The sequence below is a fragment of the Aricia agestis genome, chromosome 9 (genome assembly GCF_905147365.1).
Source record: "Aricia agestis chromosome 9, ilAriAges1.1, whole genome shotgun sequence".
Classification (NCBI taxonomy): Eukaryota; Metazoa; Arthropoda; class Insecta; order Lepidoptera; family Lycaenidae; genus Aricia; species Aricia agestis.
Genome location: NC_056414.1, coordinates 16,427,347 through 16,451,742, shown reverse-complemented (window position 1 = coordinate 16,451,742; position 24,396 = coordinate 16,427,347). Strand labels below are relative to the sequence as shown.

General features: G+C 34.7%; 1 protein-coding gene across 1 annotated transcript in view; it reads left to right on the top strand.

Annotated features, from left to right (window-relative positions):
• The first annotated feature begins 2,370 nt into the window (after window positions 1–2,370).
• Window positions 2,371–24,396, top strand: part of LOC121730451 (transmembrane protein 205) — a 30,340-nt gene continuing 8,314 nt past the window's right edge. Inside the window, exons 1-2 of the mRNA XM_042119485.1 lie at window positions 2,371–2,648; window positions 21,018–21,184. Coding sequence (XP_041975419.1) covers window positions 2,410–2,648; window positions 21,018–21,184 — 406 coding nt within the window. The 5' untranslated portion in view covers window positions 2,371–2,409. The remainder of the gene's footprint in view (window positions 2,649–21,017; window positions 21,185–24,396) is intronic.

Sequence of the window (24,396 nt, the reverse complement as noted above, 5' to 3'; positions counted from 1 at the left end):
TAGAGATATTTTGCAATAAATATTAGGATCAACTTCATAAATAAGAGGTTTCTATCGAAGCTAGGTATTAAGAATTAGATTGCTACCTATTAATATTGAATCACTACTGTAAAACTGGTTTAAAAGTTGATTTATTATTGACTATTTTAAAGATTTTTGTTTCACCTTTTGTTTTAAGACCCGATAGATTCTTTATCTTAATCCGAGTTTTTATTTAACTTCTGACTTGTGTCATGTACTTAAAATTTAAATTCCGAACCTAATAGTTAAAGGTAGATAAGTTAAGTAGGTTGTCTAGTCGTGGTTATCGGTCATAGTGAAATATCCATTAACACAAAATTGTGCTGCGTGATGAGAAGCAAGTTTACCTTTAATACCCAAATGTTGTTTCACCAAAATCCGTATGCCAGTTTTCTGCTTAGCTATGCCCCGTGTGTAGACTTATTAAGGAAATTGTGTACCCTGGTAATTTAGGGTGTGTAGAGACTAGAGCTAGAACTTTGGTTTAACTTTTGATAGCCAGAATAGTGTTGGCGTAATAATTTCATATTGTGATTTGACTAAAGTTGAAATAATATTGTTCTAGTTATGTATATTGTGTTAATGTGATTCGAGTCGAAGTACGAAGGCGCGTTTCCATGATTTTCCTAAAAAGAAAAAAAACAGCAATATTTACTTCGGAAAACTGCTTTTTTCTTAATCTATGATCTCATGTTTAGGCACACTTAATATTAAAATATCAAAACAACAATCTGTCTCTTGTCTGTTGATATCCGATTTAGATATTTCTGTTCGAGCGTTTATATCTTGTGAAGGAAATTATTACATCATGCAGGAAAAATAACTAAAGTTCCAAAAGTTAAGAACCTTACATTTTTCCTAACTAAGCGACAAATTTATCTATGTCCTTACTCCTTTCTGAAATCAAAGTCTATAAAAAATCTACATACCCTTTAAAATAGCTTCAGTTATTTTAGTAACAGACAGACAGATTCGCTTTTATGATCCATAATATGGGTTTATATGGATTATATTATTATCACTTTAGACATTTTGTTAAGAATTAAAAAAATACTTATCCAGGTTGTTTTTGTGTACGCCAGAAACAGAAGTTAATTTAATGAAATCATGATGATATTAGAAAAACTGTTGAAATAGATCACCATATTTCCTGAATAATAAATTTCTATCTAGGATTTTTTTTTTTAATTTTTTATTTATGGGTTTAATCGCAAAGCGATTATGACGCCCGAATTCACATACATGCAATAAAATTAAAAATCAAAAAATAAACTTATAAACAGGTACTTATCTTAAAAAAATGAAACAAAAAAAGCGGCCAAGTGCGAGTTGGATTCGCCCATTAATTTTTATATTTCAGTTGATTTAATGAAAGTTAAATTAGGGTTTACTATTTATGGCGTAAAAAAAAAACTTCTTGCAAGTTCTCGTTCAAACCAGTTTTCGTTGGTAGTTTTTATAGTAATGTACATCATATATATTTTTTACATTTATCATGCCCCTACTTTAGAAGTAAGAGGGGGGGGGGGGGGGGGGTGACGACGACACATTTTACCACTTTGGAAGAGTCTCTCTCGCAAACTATCCAGGTTAGAAAAAAGTGATGTTAGAAACCTCAATATGATTTTTGAAGACCTATTCATAGATCCCCATTCCCCACACACATAGATTAGATGAAAAAAATTTTTTTTTGTTTCAGTTTCAGTTTAGGGGTACCTATGGAGACCCCTAAAATTTTTAATATTATTTCCATTTTTGTATCAAAATCTTAATGCGGTTCACAGATTACATCTACTTACCAAGTTTCAACAGTATAGCTCTTATAGTTTCGGAGAAAAGTGGCTGTGACATACGGACGGACAGACAGACAGACAGACATGACGAATCTATAAGGGTTCCGTTTTTTGCCATTTGGCTACGGAACCCTAATAAATAAATAATAAACACAATATAACAATTTTACCAGCGCTTGATTAGCAACAATTTGTACAGTTCTCTGGCCATATCCGAGAAAGGATTGGCCAGAGCACTGTTACAAAAACCCACATCTATCGACCTGCAAGATCTTGAGCCCCCAGTACAGACACATTCCATCAAAACATGATATATATCATCGACCACATTACATCTAGGGCAATCGGGTGAAGAAGACAGTTCCACACTTATAAAGAGTTGGCAGTTGTCTCATCGCCATCAGCTCTTTCGCGGAAAAATCACTAATCACTTCCTCATCGGAATTTGCATAATATTGCCAACTTGTCAGGATTAAGGGACTCCCGAGGATTTTCTCAATCATTATCAGTGCGCGGGCGGTGGGGGCGCACTCTCGTATATTGACGACCGCGCCGGCGCCGTCCCCAGTTACTGCCCGATCGCAGACCGTGCATCATGTGCAACGTGTGTACCCGCGACTTAAAAACTCCGGAGCCAGCGCCGGTCAAGCCGAACCGCGCGCTCGAGAGGTTCAAACTGAAGCACCAGCTCCGAACTGACCCCCACGATGAGGCCAAGAAGAAGGAGGTGGAGTACCAGCCCGACCTCCTCGCCGTCTCCACTCAGTACTCCAAAATCGCGTACGACACCTTCAAACATGCCCTCGTGAAACTCCAGGAGACGAAGGCCTACACGTGAGTGCCATTACATTTTAATTAAAAAAAAACGAAATTCAAATTTCGAATTTGGAACGCTACATCGATACAGTTAAGAGTTAACTTTCTCAAATTAAAAGTGTACGTGTTAAGTGATCGCTGATAAGTTTTATTGCTTTTTGGAGCAGAATTGATTTTAATTATAGCACAGCATTGGATTTCATTTGAAAAACTTGTTCCTTTTAGTCCCAATTAATTCTTGCAGTAATTTTGCACATACTTTATGTCATGGCAGATAGATTAATTTTTTTGGTAGTTGGGTTATTTGCAATTTAGAAATATTTTATATTTTATGCAAAGAACAGGCCATTTAGCCGAAACTTTTTTGTTTTCGCTTTGTTATAGAATCGCCGATCCAAATGTATGGAATTGACATTAGACGAGTCGAACGTCAACGTCATATTAACGAACGCTTATGTCACTTCCATACATTTTCGGCGATTCTATAACGAAGCGAAAACGAAAAGATTTTGGCTCACCCCCCTGGATTCAATCAATCGTTTCTATTGGCTATTGGCTATTGTCTTCATCAATCATTTCTTATCATTCATCCGTCACTTATCAACGTTATCAGACACTTGTAAAATCATCTTTATTTTAGTACTATTTGCAAATCGGACAGTAAAAACACTGTTTGTGGTTTGTAAGTACTTTATTCTTTATTTTTTGTAAGTTTGTTATAAATACTTGAAGTTATTCGAAATAAGCACCTACTTGAAATAACATTTCTAGAAATATGATCTACTAGATGACTCCGTTGTGCCAAATTCTGTATATCTCGTGGAACCCGTAAGTTTCCGGGATTAAAAGTAATATGCTATGTCCTCTCCTGGGACTCAAAGTATCTTTAATCTTTATACCAAACAGCAAAAGCGGTTCCGCGGTTTGGGCGCGAAGAGGTAACAGACAGATAGACAGACAGACACACTTTCGCATTTATAATATTAGTATGAGACTAAAGATCTTAAACAAGACCATTGACTGAAACATCATTGGTAATCTAGCAAAAATATTACAGTCACAGTATAGGAAAATACTAAAATCTAGTAAGTTTGCACGTAGACGCTGTCATGTTTCTGTATAAATAGTTCCTTTCGTTGTTCCTGAACGAAAATATAACTATTGTTGTTCGATTGTCGTTATTTTTGAACTAAAACGGAACAATTATTGTTCGATTGTCGTTATTTTTGAACGAAAATAGAACGATTGTTCCATGTTGCACATTCGAATAACAAAAACCTTTCTCGGTACTAATTGAAGGTTAGTCAATTGTTTTTGCGAACTGTCTGTCTGTAACGCTTATCATGATCCGATATCCTATATCTTAAGTTCAGTTTTAATTATAGCTTTGACTCTGACTTTGATTCGGTGACGGTGGCCGGTTTCATTGAAACCAGACCAGGTACGCAGGAGTAATTTTATAGTGCCCAAGTGTGTGCGCAGTACACAAGAGCACTCTCTATTCCTTTACTCTCATAACCCAGTGGGACGGAAGACCGACACGACTGGCGAGAGATCAGGCGCAGGACCGACTTTTTTACATGCCCATCCGACGCATGGATCATCTTACTTGTCAGACAATCAGGTGATCAGCCTGCATTGTCCTAACCAAACTTGGAAATAACATGTTTCCAACGCGGGATTCGAACCCACGACCTCCGAAGTCGAGAGCGACGCTCTAACCACTAGACCACGGAGGCGTTCATATTGTATTACCAGTATGTATTACCTGTAATGTCTATCAATCATATTTTATCTAGTAAGTACGTGTAATTAGGTGTTACTAGCAAGAAAGTTCATCACGCGGTTTTCCGGGATTAAAGCTATTCTAGATGTCTTTCCCCGGGACACAAAGTTCCTCCTCAAATTTTAATGATGTAACAGACAGACCCAACCGCATTCATATTAAGTATCTTTAATCATCATCTAAAAGATGATGATCCAAAATTTAAATCCCTTTCTTTTTTCAGTGATTGATAAATTCTTTCAAAAGAAATTGTTTCAAGATATAAGTTTATCAACCTCTATCTCCATCACTTTTGTGACAGCATTTGATTTATCACTTTTCAGTCGAATCAGCCTCGGGCACGAATACTTTGGTCGTCAATTCCAAATTAAATTAAAAAATAATTTAGTTCTTAAAATTGATTTCCTATAAAGATTTGGACACGGCAGAAAATAATTTTACAGAAAAAGTTTGCGTACACATAAAGGTTACGTCATTAATGATAAGATTGATTTGAAGCTGAAAAAGATGGCTCCAAAAATCTCTGAAGCTATACCTTGTCAAAAAAGAGAAGATGCTGTACACAATTTTGAAATCACATAAAAATATGAAAACCTTATAAAATCGAGATAAAAATGTACAAGGCATATTTAAAGTGTAAGTATAAGCGTTATCTGTGAAAATAAAAAGAAAAAAAAAACAACTTTTGAGCGTGTAGGTATGCGTTTAGAAAATTTTGCTACTCTTTCACACTGTAAGTGGTCACGGGTCACGTATTTGACTACGTTCTTCTTATGTCTATTTTACATATATGTCCACGCGTCTCTACCTCAAGTGATATTGCGAGAGAAAACAATTTCGCACAGAATTTGGGGCGAATCAATATTTATGTCTGTAACTCGTATTTTGTACCTACGATGGATGGAAATTTTCACTTTCCGAGGCAAGGTGCCAATGCTGGTATAACTAGATTGTCTTAAATTGGGTTGTCGTCTCCGTTGTTAGGTGGTTCACCTTGTCCATCCATCACCGATTCTGATGAATCGCTGATGAGTATGTCTTGTTTAAATTTTCACCGATAGATAAAATTATTTTTATGAGATTCTCTGATTTTTCTATACCTACTAAAAGTAGATTATTACTTAGTTAAACGATTACAATTTACAATATGACTGTCACTATCTATAGTCTAATGAGCATCTATCTTTGCCTGATAGATTATCATTAGTATCAAATTTATTAGACCGTCCTTTGGTACAAAGTTAGCAAAGGATTTTAGATGTGCTGTTACTATATTTATGCATTCTTAGAATGCATAGCAATAACAACCATTTGAATAGATTAAATGGACCTAGAAAAGTGAGTTAACAAACATTGTTCAGGAAGTTTCAATAACGCCAAACGTTTGTGACAAGTGTATGTAATTGTTTTGTGAAAATATGATTTTATTTTCGTTTTGGACTTAGCCCAAATGTAATTTCAAGATCTCGTAATCGCCTGCAATCTTACGTGGCTTAAACCTAAATATACCCGTTTAAAATAATAATTTGAATTTTTGTTTACGGTAATCGGTACTGGTAAATCTTATTCTAGATCCTGTCGTACTTCAGGATTCCATGTTTTTTCTTGGCATTGATCGTTGCAAACAATCTTGATAATCTATAAAAGACAGCACTTAATTCCTTCAATAGACACATATAATATAATTATGTGTTGAAAAATTTAATGGATAAGGTATATATTATATACCTTGTCCATTAAATTTTTCATCATTTCGAGGAAAAAGGTTCCCCTCATACTCCTACAGTAACTGCATGAGCGGTTTAAATTCTCAGCGTCTTGACTCATACGACAGATCGTAAAATAGTTATAGCGTCAGATGCAACAAACTATATCTACATGGTAACTGTAAATTATACAAGTGCCAATTATGTAAGATGATTAGCACATAGTTGTGAAGTTCGATGCCCCCGAGCATATTTTTATTATGTACTTACACGAGTAGGAGCTATAGTACTATCAGAGAAGTAGATTCATTGACAGATGGCGAACCATCGTGATTTGGTCGCATTATGTCAAACCCAGCCGACAGATCACGCCATAACATTGAGGTGACATTATCCGACAATGTGACGTAGGTCCGTCATCTACCTATTAATTAATTTCTTCGATTGTACTATCAGAGAAGTTGATTCCATGTTATTATTTCGTTGGGATAAGGTCTGTTAGAGTCATAATAACTCTGATCGAACTGAAACTAGGTACCCACTTAATTTAGGAGTATATTTCTAAGGACTAACCCTTATAATATCATGATACAATTCGTGTAACCAAAGCCTTTAATGATCAACATAATTATATTGTTATAATCCAGCTTAAAACTAGTAAGTATCTGTGAAATTTATGTATCCATTTCTGTCCATAGACAAATTCACTATCTTTACTGGATAAAAAATCTTAATCGAATTCGATATTATAAATATGTTAGACAATAATAAACAAAAGTAAAATACCAGTAATGTTGCCAGGTGATTAACATACGATAAGATATATTGCGGATAGACACACAATAATTCATTTCCTTCCTCAGATAATCGCATAATATAATAGCTTTGCCAACTAGATTGCACTGTAAACTATTTACTTGGGAAGTTTTTAAGCAGACAAATTATAAAAAATAATTCTAATTGTATCATTAATAATTAGATTAAAGATCTTGTACCATTTCTAATTTCTTTTAAATTCACAATGTGGTAAAACCAAATCCTATTTTAAGAAGTATATGAAATAGAAATTGAGGTAAATCCACCTAATGACAAATATGAAACAATAAAGAAAACAAAAGAATTAAACAACTCATGGTAACAAGATTGATTAAATAAAAGTGTAAGGTATTTACACGGTAGCCGTTGCTAGCGTTTTTGTGGAGAAGTTGCCATCTTACCGTGACGAGTTCTTGCCACTACCATTAGCCATACGTGACGATTTGATGCACTCAATCTGTTGCCACGTGAAGCTATCGGCAGATAATATAGATCATAGACTCACACATTGAATCTTTAGTCTATCTCTAAAGATAGATATAGATAACATAAATTGTATCAAATAAGATGCTACGATACTGATTTCATTTGATCTGTCCATATTCGGGACTTCCATTTGAGGATCAAACTCATATGAATCAACACGATTATCATAAATGGATTGATAAGCTTACACGTGTTTTTCGCAACCATTGAAGCGATGCAATTGAGAAATAATTTCATATGGTACGTGAATGAATTCAAAATTGGTTCCCTCGTGTTCCTCCACTATAATTCTCGATCTTCAAGCCATTTATAAAAAAATGAAACCAATATTCGTATGATTAATCCATAATATCCTTCCATCTTATCCATCATACCTTATTTAAAAGTATTATTTCCTTGAAACTCTTTCATCGATGTCATCAAAATAATTATGTCATAATATTCAGAAGAATATTATACTCATGCCCAAAGACTTCTCGAGAAGTTGGTTTCTCTTTCACAAACTAATTATAACCGTATTAACCAAGGCAATCTGTGCCAGGGTTCATCCAGATTTCTAAGTCCTTGCATCAGTTCCTTTCATTGCGTAAGATATTGCAAACGCCCATGATAGAGCGACGCGTCTCCTGGCACGTATGTGACACGGTAAGTCGGTCATATCACCATGTTTACAGATACGCTGATTACATTCGATTAACTAAACCATTAGCAAGTGAAGAACATAAGTTTTCAGATTTGTATTAGAATTAAGAGTATTGTTCAAGTATTTTCAATTCATGTTTTCTAATTTACTAGGCTAAAAAACCGGGAAGAGCCATGGAAGCATTTAAGTGAACTTAATGACCATTGACTATGCTCATCAAAACCGATTCGTAGGCTCAACAACTCTTTTCAAAAACCGATAAACTTCCACTTTCTAATTATTGCTAAAGATTTCGAATATTTCATCGAGAAACCCTGAAACCTGACTACACAATGGACACTCAGACGTCAAAGCTTGTCTGTTTATTCACCTTGGCTCCAATCACAAGTCTATCTGCCTTTTCCACTGCTATCTAGTTATCTGATGACGTCATGTACACGGAGCTCGCTCGTGACATCTCCCTAGATGAAATGGGGACGATCTGTGACTCATAGAAAACTATATCGTTATTGGCAACGTTTTCTAGATCACCTAACATGGTATCATATGATTCGCTGATTGCTTAATCTTTCTGAGGTTGTCCACCCATATGACCGAGGCGACAGCCAGACTTTAGTCATTTTATAAAAGCTGAATGACCTCTATAATAGAGTTAGGAATGGCCAGCAACTATGGTGTTTCGGTCTTGGTTATTTTAGGATTTCCAGTTCTGAAGGTTTACCTAACCTATGATTAAGTATAAAGCTCAATTTTTTATCTTATTTTCTGTAGGATAACTGTACCAGTCTCGTCTTCCACTGTAGTTCATTTATAAAATGACAAAAGCCTGGCATTCGCTGGCAATGATATTCTATGTTACTAACGTAACTAGATTGGAAGTTTACGGTAGCAACGCGTTGCCACTTCGAAGATGCCTGCAGGCATATCTCACATACATAATGACATAACGAATATATGACTTGACATTGTCTTTTGAACAAAAAAGTGGTTACGCATTTCTGAGAATCTTTTGTAAGACATTGCTACTCTAGTATTTTAGAAACTCATTGTTCGCTGGCTCTTGTGGGTTAATACAGTCATATTTAAGTACGTTTACTGTTTAGTGCATTATGTTATGCTTGATCCATAATAACATACGATAGTAACAGTTTATAATCAGTGTCACGAGTTTTATCTCCTTATGTGCATGATATCATTGGGATTGAAATAAGTATATTATGATTTTCAGTTTTCACGTATTTGTCTCAGATAATAATTGAATATTTAAAGAAACATTAAGATTGCAAGTCTAATCTTTGCCTCTATAACAATAGTCCTCATAATAAACTTGAAGTTACTACATTAAATTTTATAGTCCAGTGGTTAATTATATGAAACACTAGACGTGTGAGAACTATTGAATAATACTCATGAAATATTAACACGAAATCTAAAACTGCACTTCAAGTAATGTGAAGGCAGCCACCATGGTCTAAAATTGAATACTGTGACGTCAATGGACACAAAATGAAAGGCAGTGCCGCACTGGCTTTTAGGATTTACCGTTTATCGAATCGTCGAATCAAGTTTAACGTCTACTTACATACGTTTAGAATTGTATATCACACGTTCTTTGAAAAATAAACGATGGGATTTTAATTTCACTTCCTTAGATTTTTTGTTGTGGATTCCATGGACGCCAACTTCGCCAAATGATTGGTAATTTAGCATGCATATAATTTGGTTTAAATCATTAGTATTTGATGATGATTTATGAATGCGAAGGCCCCGAGGCAAACACCGAGGTTCGGGCTGCAAGTGGCCATTACATACTGATTGCTCCATCTGACGTTTATTTTTTTTACAAGTGCTAATTGAGCACGCGAAGGTTTGCCGGCGATAAGGCCAAAAACGGTCGATTTATGTGACTTCGGACTCCTTTTACAGAACTCATGGTTTCATTTAACTATACATCACATTTAAATTGATTTTATCTTTAATTAATAGCATATGAAAATTTCCATCAACTAAGTTATGATCCTGATGTTATCTTGTTTTATGATCAACGTTTAAAGGATAATCAGGATGTTCGGGTTTAATTTAATTAAGTTTAATAATTTATGTCATGTTTTATTAGTTCTTGGCGGATTAGGAATTATTTTGTAAACATCTAACTCTACCTAAATACCACATGTGGATAATTCACAGCCAACAGACATTAAACTGGTTTAATAAAACCAGCAAAGATCGTAAAGATATCACATAAACTTTCGATTACAAACACATTTCGAATTTGCGCACGTAGGCGTGTTACAAACTGACAACGTGACGTGTGACCCTGTGACGTAGCGTGACGCAGGCGCAGCTGCGCCGCGCTGGCGCGACAAAACGTCACAACTATAGTTTACGAGAATCGTAGTTTATTTGTGTAGTTACCACAGTAATTATTGACATAAGTAAGAATAGTAAATCAAATCGTATAAATGCTCACGAAATAACGATGCCTGAACAAACACAGTTTTTTTAGCAGGATTTTATATCTTCAATAGACAATGTAGCTTTATATCTATTGAATAACTTATTATGAATGAATATAAGCTTATCAAAAGCGCCAGTTAATATATAAACTGCTATCATACTACCTCAGCAACCAGCCAATGATATTATATCAACCTCAAGATCTTATTCTCTTTCAGAAATACGATATATCGTTATTCCCTTCAAAGAAGTCAACGTCCCAAATGCTAATAGGGCAAATGCCCTATTAGCATTTGGGACGGTTTATTTGGATACGAAAGGTCAAATGACCTTTCGTATCCAAATAAACTGCAATAACGATGTAATAAACATGTTTTGAACACTTCGCGTCTGTCACGCGTCATCGTTGACGAAAGTCTTCAAGGCCAGACACATTATAATTGACTGTTTTAGCGGTGGATATGGGGACATTATGTGCTTCCGATCCTTAACAGCTTGTAAATATAGCTGTATCTTAAGATTCTTCTTCATTAGTATTCGGGTTACGCTAAATTCTCGAACGTTTGAATATTTTATAAGCAAGCTTCATGCAAAAATGAAAGAAATGAAATTAAACATTGAATGTTTAAGTAATTCCATTTAAGTTTAAGAGAAAAGAAAATGGATGTATAAAATGAAACCATTTTATACATCCATTTTCCTTTCTCTTCATTTTATTAGGCTCTAAAAATTTTAGTACATCCCACAGGGAGCCAAAAATAAAATTGTCATTGCTTCAACCTTGCTGCACGTTTTTCTGTAATTCTTGTAATTGTAAAGTCTGAAATGTTTACATTTTTGCATGTATATTTGTGTTTTATATAGTATTATGTAGACAGTAGACCATCACAGATGCATTAACATTCCAGAGAAAGTACTAGAACAGTTTGCTACTTCCGATAATGGTACCATTACATTGTACAATATTATAAAATATTGTACAATGTATTATAAATTCGCGGAGTGATTAACTGAAGCACGTTACATAAAACAATGCTATAATTTCTTTGTAGTTACTACTAGAATCTTAAAAACGCAATCTTTTAAGGAAACTCTTAAGTATTCTGAATATTTCATTTAGGATTCTTCAGTTTCATCCAATTTTCAGAGAGAACCTGTATAGTAACAAAGTGTCATAACTTATATTTCAATGAATCGGACGCTGTTAGGCTTTTTTGTACCATCCCACAAAAAATTACGTATTGAGTTATGAATGCTATGTTCTTTAGGTCATTTGAAACAAGACTGCATTTATAATTTAACAAAAAAAACTTGTGGGTTAGTACACAAATGCCTAACAGCGACCAATTAATATCATTAGTGAGCAAGTATCTTACTGACGCATTGCCATATTGAATTGCTGTCAAACAACTGGCCTGCTGCCACACGCACACGTAGGCTAAATATACCACACGGTAGGTCACGAGTTCATATCCCATGAAGGATGAGCAAATAAACAGCTGTCTGACAATCTGCATGAGTCGCAATTCCTGTCTGAAAATCCTGATAGATATAAACCTATTAATAACATTACAACAATAACGCAGCTATTTAGACATTAACATCATGATCCGAAAATTACAAACAATTTAAAAACTACCACGACAGTGTTATTCTCGTATATTAAGAACAACTTCGGTCAAAGTACGCTACCTTGGGCACCCCGTAGGAATTATTGTTATTTTTCACCAACTTCAAATTACAAGGAGGTTAAAATACTTATCTTCGGCTGTGGATACTTCTTTTCTTAATTGCATCTTGTTGGCTCTTGTATTTTTATAAGATTTGCAACGATATAAAACAATTACTGTTATGTACAGAGATTGTTCAATGACACATGTTGCAAATTGATTACAACAGATGCAATCGTCTGGTATTGTATCGAACATTATCCTGAGATAAATACCTATAATACAGACAAAAAATAAAAGTACAGTAGACATACATAACTTGAACATAATATTATAACACAAAAAGGTTATCAGATAGAGGCAAGCCTGACTCTACAGGGTCTTAAAGCAAAATCTGGATATCGTAAGCACCGATTCCAAATGATATCTTTGTTCTAAAATATCTTCTGTAAGCACTATTTAACTATAGGTTTATGAACAGATGTCATGAAAACATGTCAATACACTCATAAAATTATACAATCCTGTTCTCTATGTAATTCTAGGTTATTATCCAGTATTATCTTTATTTCTACAAGTTATTTTCATATGTGAAAACGCAGGTTTAATTTAACTCTCGTTAAGGCAACTGTACTCTGCGGTTAGTATATTACCTACAACACGATTGCTCGAGTCCTGAGTCTCCTGACTGTAATTTGATATAGCTTGAGATAAAATCGTACAGAAATTGCAAGTCTAAATACATACCGTCTTTTATTAAGTTCCAAGTTTGTGACGTTGTTGATTTTATCCTTGTGTGTTTTGTGTATCAACATTTTATGGTGTTCTTTAGATAGTTTAATGTATTTTTTAAATTAAATGACGTTGAATAGCTATGTCCACACTATACGCTTTCGTCTTCAACTTTCGTCAACTTCGTTCATTCAACTTTCGTTTTTCATGTCTACGTAACCGATAACATCTATTTTCTTATTTTTACTTGTTATACTTTATATGTTTATTTTTCGAGCATTAAAATAATCTTGAATCTGATGAGTGATGACAATCAAGCTTCCTCCTTTAAAGATTAAACTTGTAACCATTTCGAGAACCGGTATTAATATGAAAAGTTAAAATCCGTGTAAATATTTAAGCCATTCCTGCAGCAGTTTTAGATATTGTGTGAATGTCGACTACCTGCATTGCGATTCGTAGATAAAATTGATGCAAAAATGAGATAAAAAATAAGAACTTATGACACAAGAAACCAACTTTATAATCTTGAGGACTTAAAATCATGATTATATACTAGTCTTATATATAAAATTCTCGTGTCACAATGTTAGTCACCGTACTCCTTTACTGATTTTAACCAAATTTTATATGCATATTCAGTGGGTCTGAGACTCGGCTACTGGGTACTTATTATATTGATAAGGGCATTTGTTGAATGGGGGGGGGGGGGGGGGGGCAAGTTGACTTTACCTACTACAATTCATACTTTTCACATTCATAGAGAATGAGATTACACGAGCACGAGCTCTTGACTATGCAATAAAAACTATATATATATATATATATATATATATATGTATATATATATACATATATATATATATATATATATATATATATATATATATATATATATATATATATATATAATGTAATACAATACATTAAGAAATTAGTTTCGATTACGACAACGCTTGTTGCATACCAACGACAAATACCATTCACGTCATTTCACACAATTGTTAAAATATAGCTACAAAAAGATCTACAAAGCATTCAAAGGAAATTATTGAGAAATAATTTGAACGGTATTTAAAAAAAATACAAAGATGCTAAAACAGAAGAAAAGAAACCTTTTATTTCATAATGCTAAATCTGCTTTCCGATCAATCATTCAGGTTCTTTGACACCTTGAAATACTTTTTAAAATGCAAAAATCAAGAGGCTCAATAGCATTTCCATAGAAATTCAATTATTATCAATTCTGAATACCTATTCAACGGTAACGTATTTTCTATTTCTTAGAAAAATAATCTTTCCTTTTATGTTTAGAACCTCAACATACAGATTCTTAAGTTCTTCATTAAATCAAGTTACTTACTTTTTAAATCGTAGTTTATTTTTGCAACGCAAAACTTAGTTATCTTAACTTTAACTTTAACTTTTTAGGGAAAATTGTAAAATTATAACTAAAAGTTCTACTTTTTAACTGATAGAGAGAAATTACTCAAAATTCAACCGACATCAACTCTTATCACGTCATAATAATAGTATTATTATGCAGAACAATTCAAAAATGCAAACTAATTGAATTAAAAATCATCGTCCGTCCGTCCGTCCGTCTGTGTGTCTCCAGGCTGTAACTCAAGAACCGCTATAGCTAGACTTCTGAAATTTTCACAGATTGTGTATTTTGGTAGCAACCAAAATACACAATCTGTGTACACAGTATTTGTTGTTATAGCAGCAGCTATAACAATAAATACTGAAAACAAAATAAAATTAATATTTAAGGGTGGCTCCCATACAACAAATATGATTTTTTCGGCTTTTTTTGCTCTATATCAGTAATGGCAACAGGTAGGCACATGATATTTTCACGAAGGCCTTTTTTTTGTCTACTTTAATAAATATTACTAATATCGAAATAAAATAAAAATTTAAGGGGGGCTCCCATACAAAAAACACAATTTTTGGCCTATTTTTGCTCTATAAGGGTACGGAACCCTTCGTGCGCTAGTCCAACTCGCTCTTGACCGATTTTTATTTGTAATAAAAGCAAGAGCCCTCTTTCCTCAAATTACGTTTCGTTTTTAACTAGAAACTTTTTGTTTTCCAATACTATCAATACTTATCTCATGTTTTCCAAATCTGTATTTGAGTCAGTTTTTAGTGAAGTCACTGACGATATATCATCACTAAAAGCTGTCATAATTATCATTTCACTGCGTCCATACTTATCTATCTAAAAATAAACAGATGACAAAAGAGTTATGCTGTCAGAAAATGCACGATAAGAATTCAGTGCATCTACCGATACAGAAATACCGTACTGCATCTAAAAACATCTGAAAAGGTAGGATTAGACTTTGGTCTCGCCTCGCTCAAGAGGCCCATTCATTATCCTGCATTGCAGTCCGCCGGCTAATGCAGGATAGTGAATGGTGTTGCAGGCCTGCAACACCATTCACTATACTGCATTAGCCGGCGGACTGCACGGCAGTCCTGCCGTGAATGGGCCCTTTTAGAGTAGCATAGAGCGCCTTTTTGAAATTTTGAATTAGGAACAGTAACAAATTAACAAATCCATTTTTTTTTTATTAAGAACAGTCTGGTTAAAAACTTTTTTAGAAGAATCCCAAACCAATTTTAGTAAAAATAAAATCTAAGAAATCCGTTTCCGAAAAAACAATTTAGTTCGGATCTTTCTCAGAAGAATTACGGACCCAATTTTAGACAAATATTTAAATAATCTAAGATTAAGAAATCCGTATCACTCCTATTAATGAATTCAATACGTAAATAAATAGGAATGATGATTTATTTATGAATGCCTAATGAGTAAGTATGGCGCCTAAAATTTGTCACGTACGCGGAAACTAGAATCATAATATAAATTATTAATTATCCTTTAATTATTAATAAAATATAAGTAATTTATGCAAATTATTATTGACTTACCATTTCAATGATTGTTATAAAAGGACAAGGTCTATCATATTATATGTATGTTAGACGAAGCACCATTCAACTAAAAACTTTAACTTATCTCTATCTACTATGCGGTCGCGTAGGTTTGAAAAAAGCATCTCATAATAATTGAAGACATGAGTGGAAGAACCACGTAAAAATGGATTTTTTTGCACAAATGGAGGTTTTAGGAACGGGAAAGTTATATCAAATCAAAAAGTGAATTTCGTGTAGTACTTATAGCATTAACTAGATATGGTGAAGAAGGTAAGTTCTTATGTTGTAAAATTTTAGTTGCCGGCTTCATCACTCATGTATTTAATTAATTATATGTACTCAGTTTTCGGGCAAATTAAATTTAATGAAGTATGTAGATTTAACTTACCATTGCAATTACTGTAACAGTAATAATTATAATTCAACCGGTTGCGGTTTGCTTGCGTTTCAGGAGGCCTACAAGGAAACTGTTTTAAGACTCAAACGCTCGAATCAGAAAACCGCGTCCTGCTCTAACAACGTCATTTCACGTTTGTTAGAGTAGGATGCGGCATTCCGATTCGTTCGTTTGAGTCTCAAAATCGTTTCGTTGTACGGCCCCAGACTTCGGTTGCGGTTACTCTGGTAGAGCCCTTACCAGTCAATCGAACTTTGCATTGGAAACCTTTCCCCTTTGTCCCAGTAACGCACCGTCTTGGACAATTGTTACTAATTGTTTATAACGACTGCAGACAGACGGACAACTGAGATTTATTAGTACGTGATGATAATGCCCTACTGACTGATTAACGGCCGAATTCTTCAAGGCTTCTTAAAATTACGAACGGACGGCCACACATTTAAATGATTACATAAATGGTTATTTAATGAAGACTTTGACAGAAAATTAATGGACTTTATGTTAACACTTTCGGAAACTCCTGCATTAAATTATTATCGTAAATGTCTCTTGAGTGCATTAAATGTTCTTTTGGCTAAATGACAAGTAATGAACTGAAGTGTATCGTTCAACTAAAGTTTATATTTGGTCCTTTGACCTTTCATTCGTTTTAACAGCTTCAAATATCATATTGTGTATGTAAAACAAAGACGAATCTTTTAAGTTTTCTCTCAAAATCAAAAGATTTATGAAGAGCAAACTTTCGTAAAACAATAACGCTTTACAAAGTTGACAAATCCGCCGAATAATTATGTTTTTCCTTATATTTCATTAGCCTTTATTAGCCCTATCTGTCGCACTAGATAGATCATAGAGTTAATGAAGAGTTTCACAAGTAATGTATCATGGGGCCTATCTGAAAATCTTCATTTAATTCCAGTTCGTCTCTGGGTGCGTCAGTAAACAAGTAAGTAAGCACAGATATACGTCCCCTGGACTACTGTTATACGTTCAGTCTGGCAACGGTTCAGTCCATCAGTCTGATCCAGACTGACGGGAGAATGATCGTCTAACCGGTCGATAGACTGATCATTTTTTATTATGTACTATCAGAGAAGTTGATTCCTAGGCAGATGGCGGACCTAAGTAATTTGGTCGCGTTACGTCAAACCCATCCGACCGATCACAGCTAACATTGAATTGACATAAGCCGACCACATGACGTAGGTCCGTCAACTGCCTAAGCATCAATTTCCTCAATGGTACTATTCAGCCATAATTCTGGCATCAGTCTCAGACTGATGGACCGAACTGATTCTAGCTAGACTGACCGTGCATAAAACTTAGTATGGCTGTTAAAAGATATCGGATACACGAGCAGTGTATCCGATAATCATAATCGATTGATACAATCACTAATTCAATTCACAACTCGATATAAAAGTTAAACGAATTTGATACGCGTTATTTATCACCTATTCTTCGGTTCTATTCACCTATAGTCGGACACCGTGGCTCACGGTTTCGCCTTTATTTGTTGAATTTTGTTATTAGTAATCGTATCACGATTTGAGAATTAAGAGCTCACCTGACTCTAAAAATCAAACATCGTCCTTCTCTCTTCACACTCACGTCTTTCATATGCCATTTGAAAAAGGACGGCGCGGAATCATTGCCGAGTTAGTTTTACTTGAATAAAAGACGAACTATAAAGATTATGAAAAAAGTGTTTTGAGCAAATTTAGGTTTTATCAATACCTTTTTAGATATTAAAAAATATTAAAGAAAAGACAGCAAACTTTGAAGATCCAAGCAAAAATGTGTCTAAAACAAGGTTTTTTGTAAAAAAGAAACTATCGAGCATTTTTTGAGTAATCGTGTTTTCGTCTTGAGCATTTAATCTTTATGAACTGAAGTTACTTGTGTCAAAAAATCAGTTTTCTAGACCTTACAGATTTTGAGATCTAGGTTAAAGTATGTAGTCAAGTTAGGGTCATATGGGCTCTTAAGTACAGCTTTCTATGTTGCCAAGCAAGAAAAAACTTATCTTTACCATTCAAACAAAATACTAACAATAATGTAGGGATATGTTTGTAAAATGAGTATTTTCTAAACAAATAATTACTAAGCACTTACTTACATGACTTATACAGGGTGTAACAAAAACAAGTGATAATACTTTAGGGTGTGTATGTGTTCCTTATAGAGAGTTCACTGTGAAAGTAGCAGCGCTGAAAGACCAAAAATTTTTTTCACTTTTGTATGGGCAAGCGCCCGAACGTCACGAGTTTTCCCATACAAAAGTGAAAAAAAAATTGGTCTTTCAGCGCTGCTACTTTCACAATGAATTCTCTATAAGGAACATATACACACCCTTAAGTATTATCACTTATTTTTGTTACACCTTGTATAACTTCCAAATTTTTGTTTCTTTAGAATTGCATTATTGTCACACAAACGACATAATTTGTTCGGATTATAATAAAGTAGTGACTACTTCCTTCGTGTAGGTAAGACCTTAGTTTAGATCAAAATACTAAATAGCGCTATAAGCTATTATTTTACGTTCACTCTGTGATAACAATTTGACGAATTTCAGATTTATGTCGCTCACTGCCGACCTCAGAGACGAATATTAATTATTCTGTATTTTATAATTAAATTAAGACTTTGACAGATAATGAATAGTGCAGTCAAAATCTTAATTTAATTGCTGTTAAGTAATTAATATCCGTCACTGAGAGCGGCAGTTAATATTTTAATATGCTCGACCGCATAATATGCATGTGAACATTTTGTATCGACGTGCAACGGTGAAGTAATTTGATACTGGCGCTACTGGTTCACAAACCAGCTTAGCAACTGACCATATTGTACCGCATCCGTGCTTTCTCGGTATTAAAATATTAATTTATTGATAAAATATGATTTGTTTCTAGTTTTTATTATTCGTAGTTTGTATCAAATGTAAAGACTCTGTAAAAACGGGTGTGGAGTTAGAGCGTCTTTGAGTGTTTTGTTCTTTAATTATTTTCAAGTATTTCAAGTGAGTCTTAGCCACATTTTCACGGAAAATTTTAACTTTACAAAATCCTACTTCGTAAGTAATATCAATATTATGTTCTACATATAAGCCCGATGCATGAGCCACCATTATTTTACGAGACGTCAGAACTCATGTTGATTAGTGATTACTGATTACTAGGTCTACCAGAATCTGATGGCAAAAAGTGAGAAAATAAATTGACTGTAACAATACCGGGGTAATTGGAATAAACATTTTCATCCTTTTTTATTCCTTTAGCGGCTTATTTTGTATGTGAAACGTACAAATATAAAAATTTATCCAATGATCAAGAATATTTTTTGAAAATCTGGTGTCAAAAATTACCATCAGATTCTGGAAGACCTATAGTCCAAGTTGTTGCTTTTAGTAAAACCTTTTCAATAATCATTACCTGTCTTCCTACATCCAGGAAAACAAAACGTAAGTTATTATTCGGAAGTATGCAAAATACAAAAGATAACGGATACAATTTATTACAAAACGCCATATTGTTAAGAAGGATAATGTCATCTATATCCGCAACCTTGTAGGATCAATAAAAAGGATTTTAAGTTAATCTTAAATTTATTTAAATTCAGAACATTTTAATTTTTAATTAATCGAATACAGGTGAGCAAAATTTGCCAAATTCAAATAAAAGGAACAAAGCTATTATTCCTGCACTGCCGTGCAGTCCTGCCGTGAATGGGCCTCTTAACTTAAATTTTGGAACGAGGCGGAGTTGGAATTTATTTCGTTCATTCGGTTAATAGGGTTCAATTCAAGGTTCCCCAAAAAAACTCTTGATTTCGGAACATGGCCTGTCCGGACCATTGAGGTACTATATACTGGAGAGAGCCTTATATCGGTGTATAAGCGTCAAAAGCGTGTAATGTTATGTCCTACTTACTAGGACATAACAAAGGAGTCGGTCTGCATATTTCATGTAATAAAAGTGTTAATAAAGGTTTTTAGTGAACATTTAATGCTAGATATTGTTGAGTTTTGTGGTTCCGCTAAATAATAAACCATAAGAATGCCTCAAACACGTGGATTTAACATTAAATACGTAAGTTTTGAACAACGTTTTTTGGGCTTCTCAATCGCTATTTTTGTTAGCTAAAAAGATAATTTATAAGTTTATTAATCCCTTATTCGTGCTATGTAAGGCATTAGTGCTAAAAATGTCACATCAATTAATAATTTGGCTATAAAAATTGCATAGCTTTTTACGTGTGTTTACGGATTCTCTTCACTTGAACTATAGTTAATCGATATCATGAACTAATTGACTTTCTTTCCTGTATCATAATGTGCTTCGAAATAATCGACAAACAGAAATATTCAAGAAAATATACGCACACTACTTGTATGAAAATAAGCACAAAATGGCCACGCGATGACGGGCTAAGACTACATCTATAGTATATACTTCATCTATGGTCCGGACCGACCAATTTAAATGTGGGAGTTGTTGCCACTAATGTGAGGATATTTGCCGCACTGAGCCCTGAGGTGGTATTAGTTAGTATAAAAATACTTATATTAATATGATAGCTCCTCATTCATTTGATATTGGATAACGCAGCTGTTAATAGGTAATATAGGTACCTACTTACTCAATCTCATCTCACCCTTATATTTATCATGTAAACTGTAGCTCATATCTTTTCAGCGTGCAATGACTCTATTATATCGTTTTCTGTGGTTGTTGCAGCGTGGCGACGAAGACATCACAGCCTCTGCATGTGGCCCTAGCGGTGTTGGTGGTGGCGGCCTGGCTGAGCCGCTGTGACGGCGGCAGCGTCCGCGGCTGGCGCGCGCTGTACGTCACCGCCGTCGCCGCTCACCTCGGCACGCAGATATGGATGACGCTTATATCTGGTGAGTGTTCCGAATTTGAATATCAAATTAACTCTGTTCCAAATTCGAAGTCGCACATTCGCACACCTCTGCGTAGAAGACGCTTGCACCTGAATTTGAAATTTCGATGAACTCTGTTAAAAATTCGAATTCTCACATTCGCACATCTCGGCGCGCAGATATTATGGATAACGCTAATCTCTGCAGGTGAGTGTTCTGAATTCAAAGTTTGTAACATGGACTCTATAATTATATAAAACTCGAAGAAAATGGAAAATGGCAAGACCTTTACCATTCTGTGGAAACGCCATGTTGTAGCGGTATAGTATAATGATAGTATTTAACTATACTACAGCAGTTGCTTAGCTAAACCTCTCTAACGATGTGAGTATGGCCACTGGTCATCAGTGGCGGCTGATGCTCTGCTCATCATCGAATGATTCGTCTGGTCGTATGACGTATCCTGTTCATTTTTTTTTTTAAAGTAGGAAAAAAACTCCACAATTCTTTTTTTATTGCTTACATGCTTACGGCTCATGGAATTATGAGTTATGAGAATAAGCTACGATTTACGAAGTAGTTACATAATAGCTACATTTTAGTAGCTTATAAGCCTGTAGCATAATTATTAACTGTGACAGCTAATATAAAATCGACTCTACATTAACACTAAAATTTTTAGTTAAGTAATCCTTGAGCCATGTTTCCCTAGAAACAACCCATACTAATATTATAAATGCGTAAGCGTATCTGTGAGTCTGTCCTCTTCACACTTAAAACGATGAACCTGTTTTAATAAAATTTGTTATGAACGCACTTGGAGAAAGAACCTATTTTTATCCCACAAAAGACGGTTTTCAGGGATATCGATGTAACTAAGTGACAGGCAAAGCGTTTACCTAATTAATATTGTGGCAAACTGTTCGTTCGTCAAAAAATTAACCGATTTTGATTTTTCTCGGTAAGCAGCTTCTCGGAACCCCCAAGGGGACAGTCAGTAAACCAATTACTTGTGTTTCGTAATACAACTTGATTTGTACCCGGTCAATGGCGGTTCCCAGAAAACATTTCACCGAAATACCTAATTATGAAAGTTTTGGCCAGCTCATATCCCACGGGAACCAAAAGCTTCAACAGAAGCAGTAAAAAGCGGCTTTCGAAATTTGTAGGAATGTAATATATTTGTCTACTAATGTCTGATTTTTAGGGTTCCGTACCCAAAGGGTAAAAACGGGACCCTATTACTGAGATTTCGATGTATGTCCGTCTGTCCGTACGGAATATTAAAGTGCGCGAGTCCAACTCGCACTTGGCCGATTTTTAAGGTTTTTCGACTAAAAATTATCTATTTAGTAGCACTTTAATTCAATTAATTGATTGGTTTATTGCCTATAAGCAAAAATAATTTTAAATAGAATAAAGAAAACATAACTCCTGAAAAAAAGTGAAAGAAAATGGGCATAAGTCTTGACGAAGAAGAGTTGACGTTGCAACTTGCAATGGATGCAATACGACTTTACTGCCCCCGAATCTAGTACTTTGAATCTTAATTCGTTTAATATATAACAACAATAAATAACATAAACTAGCTGCCCCGGTGAACTTCGAGTCACTTTAAAACCTTCCCTAGACTTCTACGAATATTTTAAGACTAAAATCAGCCCAATCCATTCAGCCGTTTTCGAGTTTTAGCGCGACTAACACATTTAAAAATCCATTTTTTATATATAAGAAAGATAGGTAAAAATGTTGTCTATATTATAATATTTAAAAGTGTGAATAATGCACTACGGTAGTCGGTAGAGATCATAGATGTGATGACAGATAAAATCATACCTGTTTATTTCCTTCATAAACTAGTACGTATTGATAAAAAAATACAATGAAATGATCGTAAAACAATAATTACTCGTGTTCCGTGCGACCTTACGGGTGCATTAACTAAATGAATATTGAATTTACATTGTACCAAATAACTGGTACTTGGTAGCGTGCCAAGGATTAATAAGTTTTATTTGAGAAAGTTCACCTTACGTATTGTCCGACCGATTTTTCTGGTTTGGTCAACTTCGGCTAAAATATATCATCAAATAATGTTTGTCCCTTAGATGAATGATTGGTCTCGCGCGCGCGCTCGAGCGAAAGAGACCAATCATTTATCTAAGGTTTGTCCCATAAAGTTAATTACCTAGCGGAATAAAATAGCGGAAAACAAAGGCCTGAGCAAGAGAGATGTCACTATCAGTAACACTGCGTGGTAAAAAAAATAATATCCACAGCCGAACATATAACCTCCTCGTTTTTTGGAAGTCGGTTAAAAAGAGACGTGTGATACGTGACAGCAGCACACTTTTTTGACGTCCAGTCGGCACTCGGCACGTGCCGCACGTTGACAATTTAATCTCATAGAAATCATGTTCAATCATGCTTGTGTAAGTAATACGTACACATATTTTTACACACAGATGAAACCAATTTTGGTTACGTTACTTACTCTATTCCGCTAGGTATATTAACTTTATGGTTTGTCCAAACCTTCGGCGTCTGTCAAAATACCGTAACCGTAGTTGAGGAAGATTCTTTTCCTAGAACAAATGTAAAAATTTAACGAACCCGAAATATTGCTTCTTATTTAATTTTATACAGAACTAGCTCTGGCCTGCAATTTTGTCTGTTACAACATAATACAACAAAAACGAATTGCTAATTAGTACATAAAAACCAAAATTCGAAGTACGGGTCGGCCAAAGTCATTATGTAAATGTAGAGCAGGTGCTAAACGTTCTTGAGATACAGCCTGGAGACAGACGGACAGACAGACATCGAAGTCTTAGCAATAGGGTCCCGTTTTTAACCTTTGGGTACGGAACCCTAATTACCTAATCCAAACTTAGGCAATATTTATAGTCCGTCAAGAAAGTGAAAAAATTAAAAAGTGGCAACATCGTAGTGTCATCCCTTTTTTCTTAGATTGATTTGAAAGGGATGGCACTACGATGTTGCCACTTTTTAATTTCTTCACTTTCTTGACAGACTATAGCTTAGGCCTTAGCTCACGGAAAACTCCAATACTAACCACAACATGACACAAACAAGGAATTGCTTCCCAGGCCCCAGCTAACCCGTCACGTACGCGTAATGACCTTCCAATCAAACTGTATTAAATCGACATTGACCTCTGTCCCCTTTCGAGCGCGTGTTTTGACAATACAGATGCGCGAGGGACCTTCTCG